The following is a 13,410-nucleotide window of genomic DNA, read 5'->3' as shown; positions in this document are numbered from 1 at the left end:
AGGGAGAATTAAAGAGGTTCGCTCACTTGAAGGCCAGCCCTTATTAATTTGTCTCTTCGAAAACAGGTGATGTTGTTTAATGTCGGATAATAAATTGGTAGACGGGATGTTTATTGCTGCTTTCACTCAGTCTTCTCTTCATTTTCACGATGGCTTTTTTTTATATATATATATATGTTTCTTGCAACAACTTTTGTGAAGGTTTTTACGGCATGAAGGTCGTCATACTTCTTGTATCTGTTGTGATGGTGGGTAGAACTGGGACAAAGATCAGAGGTCAAACATGACGAAGATCAACTAACCAAACAATAGAGCTAGATTTAGATGGATATCAAGCTTGAGGAATGACTATTGTAAACTTCAAAGCCTCATATATGTTGGACAACAGAGAAAATTCACAATAAGTTCAAAGTTGTTTTGCCAAATATTGATTCAAAAAGAATTGATTATTATTATTATTATTATTATTATATGACCGGTGGTCCCTAATATGTAAAAAAAAAGTTTGTGAATCACTAAAAGCCCAAAACATTAACCTTCCTTCTAACTATGATGATTTTTAACCTTCTGATTTAAACAATGTTTATTCTGTCAAATACTATAAACCGATTAAAAAAATAAACTAAACAAATTTTACTAGATTATTTAAACTGCAAAGGTGTAAGGCAATCTGAAAACAAGTCAGGCAGGGCTGAAACAATTAAACCGAATAATTATGATTTATTGATTAATGAAATAATAATCAACTAATTTAGTGGTTGATTAACCGCTAACTGGAGTATTCAGACTCTAAAATGTGCCATTTGCTGAAATATTAGCACCTTCAGAGCAATGTTGAGCCAAAACTGTTATATTTACATTTTTCATTTCAAGATGACAATCCTCATGTCTGTAAATATGTTCTTCCTGGAATTCCTTAAATGGTAGTTTTAGCTTTACCTGGTCCAAATTTTGGTCAAAAATAAATCCTGTTAAGAACTTATTGCTTTACAGCTATTATTAATTTAATCAAGAAATAGTCGGCAGATCAGTCATACACTGTATTTATGCAGAGTCGAGAAAAAAGGGCTGCGCTTTTCACATGTTGATGCTAGAAGTTTACTTTTAGCTGCAGAGTCACGCTTTGCTACAAATGATCAATTATACACAATAGTATTACTGTTGCTGCATTTTAGGCAATAAAATGTTTATTTTCTTATTTATAAAGTAAACCAAATTATTATTTGCGTTTCTAGTATTGTGTAAAATGAACTTAAGTGGAAATTGTTTTATCCGTTTAATAGATTAATTGATTAATTGTCAAAATGATCTACGTAAAAGTCGATCACTAGGCTAATCGTTAGCTGCATCAGAGCCAGTGTGCTGACCAACATATTTTTACTTCAGCTGTCAGGTTACCGCTAAGGCCTGGTGTGTTTCCAGGTGCGCCTCAGAGAACGTCTACTCCATGATTCAGCATCCTAAAGACACCGGGAGGTCAGAGAGCGCCGTTCCGGGAGCAAACGGGACCCTGTCCTCACCTCTGCCAGCTCAGGGCGTACCTGCTCATGGACTCAGGGCCGCCAGCCCCCCCTGCTCCATCCAAAGACAGGTACAGTGTACCGGATCGTCCCTGGGAGCCAGCAGCTGTCGACACGCTGTCTGCTTTTGATTAGCCGGGCATCCTTGAAAGAGGGTCTGTGAGCTCAGTTTTAACAACAAATTATTCTGTGCAACAGCAGGTAGCAGCATTAAAAAGAATGATATGACCTTTGTTGTTATTATCTTAGTTCTTTCAACAGTTACACTCAGACGTGTCTAGATTTTTTTTTCTACACTTTATGTCCCTTCTACAGGGGCACAAACTGGAGAAGGGTGGCACACAAAAATTGCAATTTCATCTAATTGTCCTGCAAAACTGGGAAAACAAAACTATTTATTTACCCAAAAGATATGGCTCAGTTTAGCACGCCAAAAACGTGGATTATGGGGCGTGCTGTGGTGACGCAGGGGGTTTGCGCGCCCCACGTTTGGAGGCCTTAGTCCTCGACGCGGACGTCGTGGGTTCGACTCCCGGTCCCGACGACCTTTGCCGCATGTCTTCTCCTCACCCTCCTTCCTGTCTGCCTAATGTAGAAAAAATACGAGCCACTAGCGCCGCAAAAACTCTTCGGAGAAAAAAATGGGAAAAAAAAACAAAAAAAACGTGGATTAGGGCACAAGCTAATTTTTCAGGTCACACAATTAGCCTGTTTAGCTAAGGATAGCTTCACTGTATACAACAAAATTTATAGCGCCGCTTTGCTAACTCTATTCAACTTATCAACTTAAAGTCAAAGTTATTGAACCCTTATAGACGACAAAAAATTGCAAATAACTGTTTAAAAAAACCTTTTTTGAACGTTATGCTAACTCTAGCTAAATTATCAACTTAAAGTTGCAGTTATTGAACCATTGTAGATTACAAATTGCAAATACCTGTTTAACAACTAAATTTTCTCTTTAGTAAAGAGGTTTTTTTGTACGGTAGTCTGAGGCTGCTTTTCTGTATACAACTCTGTTTTTAGCACCGCTATGCTAACTCTATTCAACTTATCAACTTAAAGTCAAACTTATCGAACCCTTATAAACTACAAATTGCAAATAACTGTTTAATTACTCCCTTTTATTCTTTATGAAGAGTGTTTTTTTGTGTAGTAGTCTGAGGCTGCTTCTGCCATATACAGTACATCAACTTACCAATGGAACTAGAGATGGAAATTGGCCATTTGGCTATAATCTCATGTATAACATGTAAACGTTAATTGATATGTAATGTCCTTTTTTAAAATATAAACTTGGAATAATCAACAACAACAAAATAATTAATGGCGGTTGTAAAAAAGGAGCAATTCTGTCATCTACTGATGTAGATGGATATGAACAAGCTAACATATATGGTGGGGAAGGCTAGGCAGGGTGGCCAATCAGATTTCAAGAATAGTTGGTGCGTTGAAGATTATTGCATGATTAAAGAAGGAATATAAAGAACAATAAAAGCTAGGCTTTAAAGTTCGCTTTATAATCAAGATGTCAGTTTATGAGCATCCTGTTCCCACCTCTGTGGTTCCATGTGATGACAGAGCAGAGCTGCCTGCTGTGCCCACCACCTACTATTCCCAGCGTTTTTATGTCCTGGATTTGTGCAGCTGCTTGTGTGAAACATAGACATTAAGGCTTATTTTAAATCTCTGCTGCACACTCTTGCAGAACCAAAATGTCTGCTCCGACTTTTAATGGCAAAATTAATGGCGAAATCTTTCAATAATTAGATATTTGGAATCATAATAGGTATTCGGTTTGTTGTCAACAAAATCTTTCCAGGAGTTACGGGTGTGAACAATGCAAACGTTTATCTGATTCTGACTAATTGGGATTCTGCGTGCGGCCTTCCCCTGTGCTGCAGTCCACAGATCTGGTCAGCATGGTGTACAGCTGCATTGGGGCGGAAATAGAGGACTCCGACAGCAGCAGCACCTGCGACATCAAAGAGTTGTCGCCGCACAGCGCTGACGGATCAAACGCCATCTCGGACGCCCTGACAGATCCGCGGAGTAACGGACATGTGGCGTCCTCCAAACACCAGACGGACAGGCAGATGGAGACGGCCAGGCAGGAGAGAATCGTCCCACTGACGGAGTCGCGGACCGAGGCGGGAGAAGATGTCCAGAGCAGCGGCATTGGCAGCGCCAGGCCGGAGCCGCCTCCGCACAGCACCAAGCCCAATCTGGCTGTGATAAGGCAGAGACATCTGCAGGACAGTTCAGGTACTGCAACTTCTACAGTAAGTAGAGTTTGATCTGTCAGCAGACACATTGTTGGAGACGGGACAGCCTCTGTGGTATGCAGTGTCTTGCAAAAGTGTGATTTCTGATAGATGCCCACAAGAAAGGGTGTGATTGTAAAGTATTTATGGAAAAAAAGAAAAAAAAGTCAAAAAGTAAATACAAATGTATTATTCATTTGTACTAAGCCTTCCTTTTCTGGAATCATTTTAACTGCAATTACAGCTTTACACGTTAAGGCTGCATTCACAATAACCCTGCTTAGTACGCTTTAATTTAACTCTTGTTTGTTTACCTAGAAAGTCCAGGTTGTTTGGGGAGGTGTGAATACACAATCAAACTCTGATGCAGACTTAAAAAAAAAAAGCAAACTCTGGTCCGCCTAAAAACCTTGGTTTGTTTGAAGTGATTCAAATTCGAATCATGTGGATGCAAAGTGTTCAAAGGATTCAAGGCTCTGCATACTTCACAGTTCCAAACTGGTTGAAATGCGAACTTTAACCTGCAGAACAACCTTCTTAGACAATGCGATTTACCTAAAGCATAGCCACGAAGAAAAGCTGTCAGGTCTAAACGTAAGGGCTTCATCTGGGAACTGTGCCTCGTCAGAATTGTTTGAAAATGTTTTAAATGAACAAGCTGGTAGCTAGATAGAGTAAAAATGTGTTGGAGTACAATGAAGTGATTTAATGATTCCGACATGATGATGTTCTCCAGATTTACAGAGTCATAGTCGAGGACAATTGGCGGTGTGTTGGCTGCAACCTCCACTGCATATTGGAATGCCAAATAGCAAAATGTAATAATTAATAAGCAACAGAAACACACAAATATTTGGCTTTTGTGGATGGAATAACTTGTTTGTCTTTTGAAAATGGAGCAACGTTCTGATCTATAGTTACAGGTGGCTTGTTTTTACTTCAGCGTTTCTTTTCTTCAGCCATGGCTCACGTCTCGGAACCCATAAAGTGTCTTTGCTTTCTCTCAGAGTTTCTGCTTCAGGGCTTTTCGTTTTGAATCAGAAACAAAGTTTTGATTGATCATGGAGTTAATGGAGTTTCCTGTGGTTTTGTTACCAGAAGAGGCAGGAATGCCAGAGGGAGAAGAGCAGAGCGAGAGACTGCAGGAAGAGAAGCAGAGAGGGCGAGGACCAGAGGGACAGCGTCCTCTTATTCCCAAAAAGGTATGTGGTAAATAAATAGGATTTTTTTTTTCTGCTGCAGGCCAATAGACATGAAAAATGGAATAAACACATGTTATCCTCTGCTCCTAGCCCAGCGTAGACCTCCAGAGAGACAAGACCTCTCCGGAAAAGACCAAGACTTCACCGAAAACACCCGCGAGTCTTGAAGAACAGAACGACGACCAGAAGAGTTCGCCTCCGGCTCGGACAGCGTCTGAAGACAGCGTGAGCAGCGAAGCGAGGAGCCCTACGGTCTCTGTGAAGCCTGGCTTAGAGAATGCCGATCCCACCATCATCAGCCACGGTAGTATTAAAATACCGTCACATGGTCGTAGCCAGAGATCGAGACTCAAATCTCAGATTTCAGACTAAACTTAGTCTCCAAACCAGAGGTCTCAAACTTCAGGTCCTCAAGGCCCGGCGTCCCGCAACTTTAGATGTGTCTTCAAAACATGTCTAAGTATTCTAAATCAGATATGTTGGACCAAGGATATACCTATATGGTGCAGAACAACAGCTCCCCAAGACCTTAGCCCCGTGGTCTGTGACTCAGACTGGACTTTGTTAAATAGGTTGAATACTGGAAAAAAAATTGTAACTTCTTACATTGATTGAGTCACTGCACTTCTCCTTCCTTTTTACTTTGTAAATTATATAGTACCTTAGAACATGTTTATTGTCTAGATTTGACAGTTTTAATATCGTTTTTGGAAAAGGGTCCCCTAATAATCCTCATTAAGGAGTGAACAATTTAGACACAGCCATGACCCGACTCTGTCATTTTCAAACTAAAACTCTTTTTAGTTTGACTGGTTTTAAAATTAGATATTGGCCGCTGTATACACCTTACTGTTTATTTTGTTACTGCATCCTAGAATATATATATATTTTTAAATCCACAGAAGCTAAGAGCAGTTTCTGTGTATCAAATTAAGTGTTTTTGAAAAATGATCACCGTTAAATGTCCTCATATTTAATTGAGGTGATTCGAATGGATTTTTGAATGTCTATTCTTACTTCATCTGTACTTGATATTGTTATTATTATTGAATATTTTCAGACATTCTCCTTATCCCAATCAGCAGAAGTCAGATTTTTCTGATTGAACAGCTTCATTTCTACTCGTACAGATAAATCCTGTTCTTAAATAAAGGTAGTAAACCATTTGGGCAGAATGTGGTGAATAATGATGATGATCCCCCCTCCGTATACGCCCGCAGATGAGGAAGCAGATCATAATGGATTCCCCAAAACATCCCATCACACCAGGAAGTCCAACTCATTTGACATAGGTACTGCTCCTCTGACATGGTCTGTTTCAGGCCCCCTGCTGTGGCGTTCCTTTGTGCTGTAGAGTGCATGCTGGAGTATAAATGCATCTCTCTCTACATTTGTTCAAAACAATATCGTCATGCCTTTTTTTAAACTTTCATTTCTATACCTAATGAACTCAGCATGGGTCTGTTATTTTTGGTTTCTTCCAACCCTTTAGACTGTGCTGACATCTTATCACTCCCGCCATTTATTGCGTCCTTTTCTTTATTTTAATTCCCACACCCCACTTTGTGTATGTCTCCTGACATTTCCCCTCTCAGGCATGGGACGGGACATACCCTATGATCCAGAGAGGTCCTTAGATTGCAGATTCGCTGTGAAAAAGCACAGAAACAGATCCTTGGACTTCTCTGCTGGGACTGGGTGTATGCATCTGCTCCATTCCCTTTCTGATGCATGTGGTATGACCACTACTTACCCTCCACCCAATTTTACATTGCATGTGTTTTTGAACAGAAATTGTCCTCTTTTTTTTTTTTTTTTTCACTTTTCAATGTTTGCTGTTTTTGCTCAACCTCGCTTTTATCAAGCCCCTCACGCACGAGTCGTACCCTACACATTAAAAGCAAGGCTGTACAGTCGCTTTATAAATGATTGATCAAAGCAAGAGACCACAGAATATCATTTAAAGGGATAATCTGGCTAATTTCCAGGCATGTCTCACTTCCGTTGGCAGCCTTCGGCGAAAAAACAGACGACAGCTTCCTCATTTCCGCCCTTTTATTTCTTATGCTTAATTCTTTTATTGTGATAATTGCCAGACGAGTTCAGCTGATTCATTATCATTTTCCACTCTAAGCAGTGCGGTGCTGAAGAAGTCGATCTCGGGGTTGCTGGAACTGAAAGAATGCTAATGACGAGGCGAAACCCACTGCCAATTACCCTTGTAATCCAGAGCGGTGCATCTTAAAATTCTGCTACAGAAATCTTCAACACAGTGAGGTTGCGCATCCTTGACTTTGTAGTATTAGAGCTAATTATCTCAAGTATAAAAGGTCTGATCCCCCTCTGTGATCCGTCATATCAGGGATTCAGCGCAGTTGCAGTTGTATCGTTTGTTTCAGTTATTACACTGAGGTCTCAATTTCTCCCGTTGCAGATCAATACTTGACACAAGGTCTGCCTAGTGAGAAAAAAAAAAGTCACCATTAGGTTTTCCTCTGAAGACAGCCGACTTGATGAAAGCGGCTTCGTCTCCGAATGCTTGGAATTTTAAATTGAAATTCCCGCAGACACTTGAAGAAACAAAGGGAGACCATCGCCGTTTGTCCCAGACTTGTCATTTACGTTATCTAAACGTCTAAAATGTTAAGCGCTCACTGAAAGCAAGAGCAAAGAAAGCCAGTCTTTGATATGCAAGCCTAAAAATGTCAGATCATACTCGGGATTGGTAGAAAGGTGGAAAATTAGCTTTTTGACATTTTCTTTCAAGAAAACAAACCCAGAATAAAAACATTTTGAGTGATATCGATGGATGGGAAAAGGCTCCTTTATAGAGAGCCACTAAGAAATCGGCCTGCCTGTTGATTTTACTCTCTTACTTAAAACCCAATCTTTTATCCAATCTGGAAACTTGTCAGCAGGTCACTCAAACAACAGCACTCTTTGGTGTGGAAGTTGCTACTGAGGGAGGAAGATTTAAAGTTAGTTATTTTTAGCTTCATTGAAGCATTTAGTAATGAAGGCGGATGAAGCACCAAGTTTTCCTGGCTGCTACTTTTTTTTTTCTCTTCAGGAAGCCGAATGTATAAAAGTATAAAAGTGATGTTGCTTTGTTTTACCATTTAGGTGAATCCAACCTGCTGGGTTTTAGAGAAGATGACCATCTTTCAGAAGTCTAATTGTCTTGTAACGGTCGACAGGAAATACTCACTTTAGTAGCCTACGCTCAGCATGCTAACTGCTGATTCAAGAGACTTTCTATTTTAACTCTAATTCTTTTGTACTTGTTTTAAAGTAGTCGTAAAATCCTCTTTCACCTGCAGAGCTGTGTCACACAAACAGACCCCTTTTTCTTACACACACACAGTGTGACGTCACCTCTGATCCCCATATAAATAATTCATAATCACAGAGAGGCGTATGGAAGCTACTCTATCGTCACATCAAACAACAGAAAAATTAATTAGCACAAAGTCTTTTAAAACATCCAATTAGACACAGCTAGTTTTATTCAGTTTTTTTTTTGTTGTTGTTGTTGTTTTTTCATTTGAATGGATCTCTTTAAACACGAACAAACGTTAATGTCCCTCAATGTGTCTTGTAAAGTTGTAAATTAAATATGGTGTTTGTTTTTTGGGGGGGTTTTTTACTTTTTGAGTTATGATGTCCCATACCCTGGAGGATTTTAGTTTTTGCAAGTTTGTCAATGTTCAGTCATCAGAGACACAACTCTAACTTTGGGATCTTTCTAATGTTTGTTTGTTTTTTTATTGCTGATACTGGGCACTTCTCTTTTTTTGCTCATTCTTGAACAGACGTCAGGATTGGCTAAAATCTAACCTAGAGATTCATCTTTACAAAGTCGGTGATCAGAAATCAGCATCTTGAATCTAGTATTATGTCTCCATGTGCTGCTTTAGCATAAATAGGTTGATACAAATTTATATGTCAGGTTGTCATATAAGTTTCAGATCACAAAATTATGAACTGTGACCTCGCAAAGTGAAAACACCACAAATATCATGCGATATTTTGTAAATTTTGCAGCAATAACCCACTAAATCACCTTACATATTTTGCTATGCCTACACTCCGTCTGCATTTATGAAGATTCTCTCACCTCAGCATGTCAAATGCTTGGAGTAGCCCAACATGGAGCAGCCTAGCTACTTAATTGGCTTTAAGTATTTGGACTTAACGCAATCAAAGACCATGAATAGAACATTGAGTTTTCACCCAAAGAAAGTCAGTTGGAGGGTAAAAATGTGACATGGAGCAATTACTCTTTTTTTTCTGCATTATAGCGCTGTATAGTGAACAACATTTATCCCAGTATGCATCAACTACACAAAATGGCAGGGCTTGATTTTTTTATTTTATTTTTTACAAAATCTGCTTATGTCCCTCTGATTTAAACCCCAGTGCAACATCATTTTTAGGCTTAGACAGCGTTACACGTTGTACACACAGGACATCAGTGTTAATGAGAGGATAGTGTTTATTATGGGCGAGCCAGTCGATTGCAACCTAATCAACCTGCATGTCACTTGCTAAAGGCATTACTGGAGGCGGAAAATTGCTCACAAAGACGTCGCAAAAGAAAACTGTCCTTTAATTAAGAAGCTTTGGAAGGAAGGAAGGAAGGAAGCATGGGAAGCCGATTTTGGCTCGAGCTCAAGGTTTCTAAATGTCAGACTGTCATTGTCCTAGGAAAGACTTTCAACAGAGCAATAAAAAAATGAACATTTTATTTATTGTCATGGTCATGCATCCCATTAAATGTGAGTCCTTGGGAAAGAAAGCACTTCATTAGCAGGAGTTGGTAACCTTTCACCAGATCGGGATGTGAAGCACCACGAAATCAAAACCTTAAGCCCAGACAGCTGGGCATACTGTTACTTTAAACTGTTAGAACCTTTTGCTTTTCCACTTCTGCTTTTGTAACAGAACCCTTTCTGTGTTGCCTATAATTTGATCCCTTAACAATACAATTCAATAAGTCTAGCTTTCATTCCCTCTCGCATTCCATTTTCTCCTGCAGGTTACAAAGGTGGTAACGGAGACGCATTATGACATTACCTGGGGACGGAGAAGACGCTGCTGGGAAGGAGAGACTGGAGAACGGAGAACTGGAGTGAGACGAGCTTTTAACTCCCCACTCCCACGGACTTGAACTGAAAAACGGATTCATCAAGGGGATTCTTCGCCATTTCATCAATCTGTTGCTGAAAGTGCATGTTCTGTATACCTTCTTTTTAACTGCTTGCACTTGTTATGGTTTCTCTCGCGTAATGAGAAGATTCTGTCACACACGCGTGCAGTAGTTTTGTTCTCCAGTAAGCTCAAGGGAGTTTTATGCATTTGTGCGAGTCATTTAATGTTAAAAGATGTTTCCTCATCGCCTTCCCCCACCTTTTACTGACAATCTGTGATTACTAAAAGTGAGTTTGTACTGTATTTATTTTAATGAGATGTAGATCAAATGCACTAACCATTGTGGTACCGCTATTAGTTCACAATCAGGATTTAATTTATGATAATAGAATATTTGATAACTGTGTTCGAGTATGCTTTTTATTTGTTTCTGTTTTTTTTTTTTTTTGGTGTATGCTGATGTTGATTGAGAAACTTGTTACCATGAACTTAGCTCTCTCCCATCTCTTCAAGAGTATTTAAATCAGCCTGCGGGTGGTTTTAATTTGATTTCAATTGCTGGAAAATAATTATATTTTCTAAAAATGCTTCTATGAATCAGAATAAATAAAATTGAATTAATAGAAGGAAGCAGTGCGTGAAATGTCCAACTTGTTAAGTTTTCGCTTGTTTTCAAGTCTTACCGGGTTACAGAGATCCACATCTACAAATAAATGCTGTATGCTACAAAGCGGAAAATATGGAACTACAAGAGTGCCACTAAAATCACATTTAAAAAATATATAGAGATAAATCAAATGTAAGAATTAAAAAGACAAAATGAGTGCAGAACTATTTTTTTTGTTGGTCAAAAAAGATTTTTCCAAAAAAAAGTTTTTAAAACAAAGCTTGACAAACGAGTACATCTAAAGAATTGCAATATTATATAGTTCAGTGGGATTTTTTTTCTCACTCATTTCAGAAAGCAAAACTGACACAGATTTATTACACAACTATTTCAAACACTTATTTAGATGGTTATGCCTTATACAACTGGTATGGAGGCAATTAGCCTGTGGTTCTGCTGAGATGTAGTGGAAACCCAGGATGATTGCTGCCTTCAAGTCATCCGCATTGTTGGGTCTCTCATCTTCCCCTGGACCAATATGACATGAATTATCTATGTAGCCAGTTTGCTGGCACAGTAACTTACTTGATTGGCACGGGGAAAGAGGGTCAAATGAGAAAAGAATAACTTACCAAGATCAGGTCTTCTATTCCTTTTGATAGATGCTTAAATTTGGCAACAACTCCTTGGAAAACCATTCGCTTGTCAGTTGAGACCCGATTTTAGCAGCGCCTTTTAAACGGTGCCGCTAAAACGGATCATACCGGTAGTGTAATGGTTTAGAGAATCTTTTTGGCACACATTCAGTTACTAAGTATTTGGGTAACAGTAAGATGAAATATTTAACTCACTCTCAGTATTATTGCTGATCAACGTCCATCCCTTTCTGCCCACAGTTTGCCACCTTCTGGTGGCTCCTTCCAACAGTACAACGCACCTTGCCAAAAAACTTAAATCGCCTCAACTTGATTTTTTAACTATGAGCTCACTGTATTCTGGGTCAGTGTCCACAAACCCTTAAAACGTCTTACATTCATGTATTGTTAAATTAAGGCCTTGAATTGTCTTACATACATAAAAAAAATAATACAAGTTAGCCACAGGTCTTACATTTTGTCGTGGCAGAACTTTTTAATCTCGTATATTCTATGTTTGTTTTTTTTCTCGCAGGACTTTTCTGTCAGGCTAAAGTTTGAGTCGCTCACACACACACACACACACACACATCTTCATTGCGTTCTGTGACTTCGGGCAGTTGTGGCAACCAGTAACTAGCTGCTAATATACCCTTGATAGCTAGGGTAGCTGGCTAGTTTATTTTACAACAATTTCTTTTGTATTTTTCTGTCACAATACAGGTCTTAAATTTAATTCATAGTGGTCTTAAAATGTCTTAAATTTGAGTCGGTGAAGCCCACAGAAACCCTGATATTGAGATGACTTCCGCAGTCAAGATATCCCAGTCGGATCGAAGACCTTGAGAACATGGTGGAATAAGATGTTTGCGTCACAGATGAACAGATGCTGTCCCGTCCATGTGGATCAAAATCTTGGAGGAATATTTGCATCTGTTCCATGGAGAATTAAGGCTGTTCTTGAGGCAAAATGGGGTCCAACTCCATACTAGCGGGGGAACCTAACCAAAGAGGCTGGCAAGTTTAAATCCAAGGGTGAGTTCTTGAACTTATGGATATCAAAATGTCAAGCAACTAATGTTTAGAAAATGTAATGTCCACAGTTGTTGAAGCTTCACCAAAAGATAAAAACGGTTTAAAAACTGGAATAAAGTGCGGATGGTAGTAGAGGGTCCTTTGAAATGAGTGTTTCCGCTGTTGTACAGCAGGTGGCAGCAGAGACTGTGACAATTTGGCCAGAAACTCTCAGATTCAGAGTTCTTTAATGTGGCTGCCCAGACTCGGTGCTCCATCAATACTGTCGTGGATGAATCAGTGTTTTGTGATCTGATGGAGACGTGGTTGTGCTGTGTTACCGACAGCACGACCACGATGTATTAAACATTCACATGTCTGGCATGTGTTTTTGCAGACGAGCACGTGTTTCCTGCTCCCTATGTGCATAAGTGAGCCCAAGCGTTTGGACGTCCATCAGCCTTTTCCCAGACAATGACGATCCTCCTGACAATGAGGAGCTTTTAATTCCCTCCATGCGGTTACCTGATCTCCTGCACTGCCAGGCCTCATCGCAACCAAGGGTGTAGCATTCACATCCTTCGTGTCCTCAGATAAGCCCGTTTAAATCCCTCTTTGTCTCTCCACACACACACACCCATATGGTGCCCGTTCAGCACGCCATATGCTCAGGTGAACACTTCATCACAGTGTATGTAAACCTACACGAGCCACACACGCATTAACATAAAGATGATCTAATAAAGCTGTTTTTTGTTTTTTTTAATAATTCACTCAGATGGTGTGAGGTTGGCTCACACGCCGTTTGCTGAAAGGTGTGTGTTACGTGTGTTTAACCAAGGCAAGTCATTTGATCCCTCTACACAAACACTGGTTGTGTAGTAATGAGTTTATAAAAGCTGGCGTTGCACCTGCTGAGCAGCACTACACCAGGTAACAGTTAAGTCCAAAAAATAAAATAAGAGGTTTGTATCCTGACAAGCCTCTCTGTTCAGTAGTAATACACCTGACAAAAGA

The 13,410-nt window shown here is 39.6% G+C and overlaps 1 protein-coding gene across 4 annotated transcripts in view; it reads left to right on the top strand.

Moving 5' to 3' along the window:
- Positions 1–10,767, top strand: part of carmil3 (capping protein regulator and myosin 1 linker 3) — a 114,908-nt gene extending 104,141 nt beyond the window's left edge. For 2 of the 4 annotated variants that reach the window (XM_028021325.1, XM_028021327.1), the window contains exons 34-40: positions 1,423–1,591; positions 3,425–3,785; positions 4,883–4,986; positions 5,077–5,290; positions 6,207–6,278; positions 6,582–6,686; positions 10,025–10,767. In XM_028021325.1, coding sequence (XP_027877126.1) covers positions 1,423–1,591; positions 3,425–3,785; positions 4,883–4,986; positions 5,077–5,290; positions 6,207–6,278; positions 6,582–6,686; positions 10,025–10,056 — 1,057 coding nt within the window. In that variant the 3' untranslated portion in view covers positions 10,057–10,767. The remainder of the gene's footprint in view (positions 1–1,422; positions 1,592–3,424; positions 3,786–4,882; positions 4,987–5,076; positions 5,291–6,206; positions 6,279–6,581; positions 6,687–10,024) is intronic. The other 2 variants (XM_028021328.1, XM_028021329.1) reach the window with 2 other exon arrangements.
- Positions 10,768–13,410: the final 2,643 nt, after the last annotated feature.

The sequence above is a fragment of the Xiphophorus couchianus genome, chromosome 6, assembly GCF_001444195.1.
Source record: "Xiphophorus couchianus chromosome 6, X_couchianus-1.0, whole genome shotgun sequence".
NCBI classification, from domain to species: domain Eukaryota; kingdom Metazoa; phylum Chordata; class Actinopteri; order Cyprinodontiformes; family Poeciliidae; genus Xiphophorus; species Xiphophorus couchianus.
The sequence above is the reverse complement of the archived record's forward strand: the minus strand, read 5'-3'. Positions and strand labels throughout refer to the sequence as shown.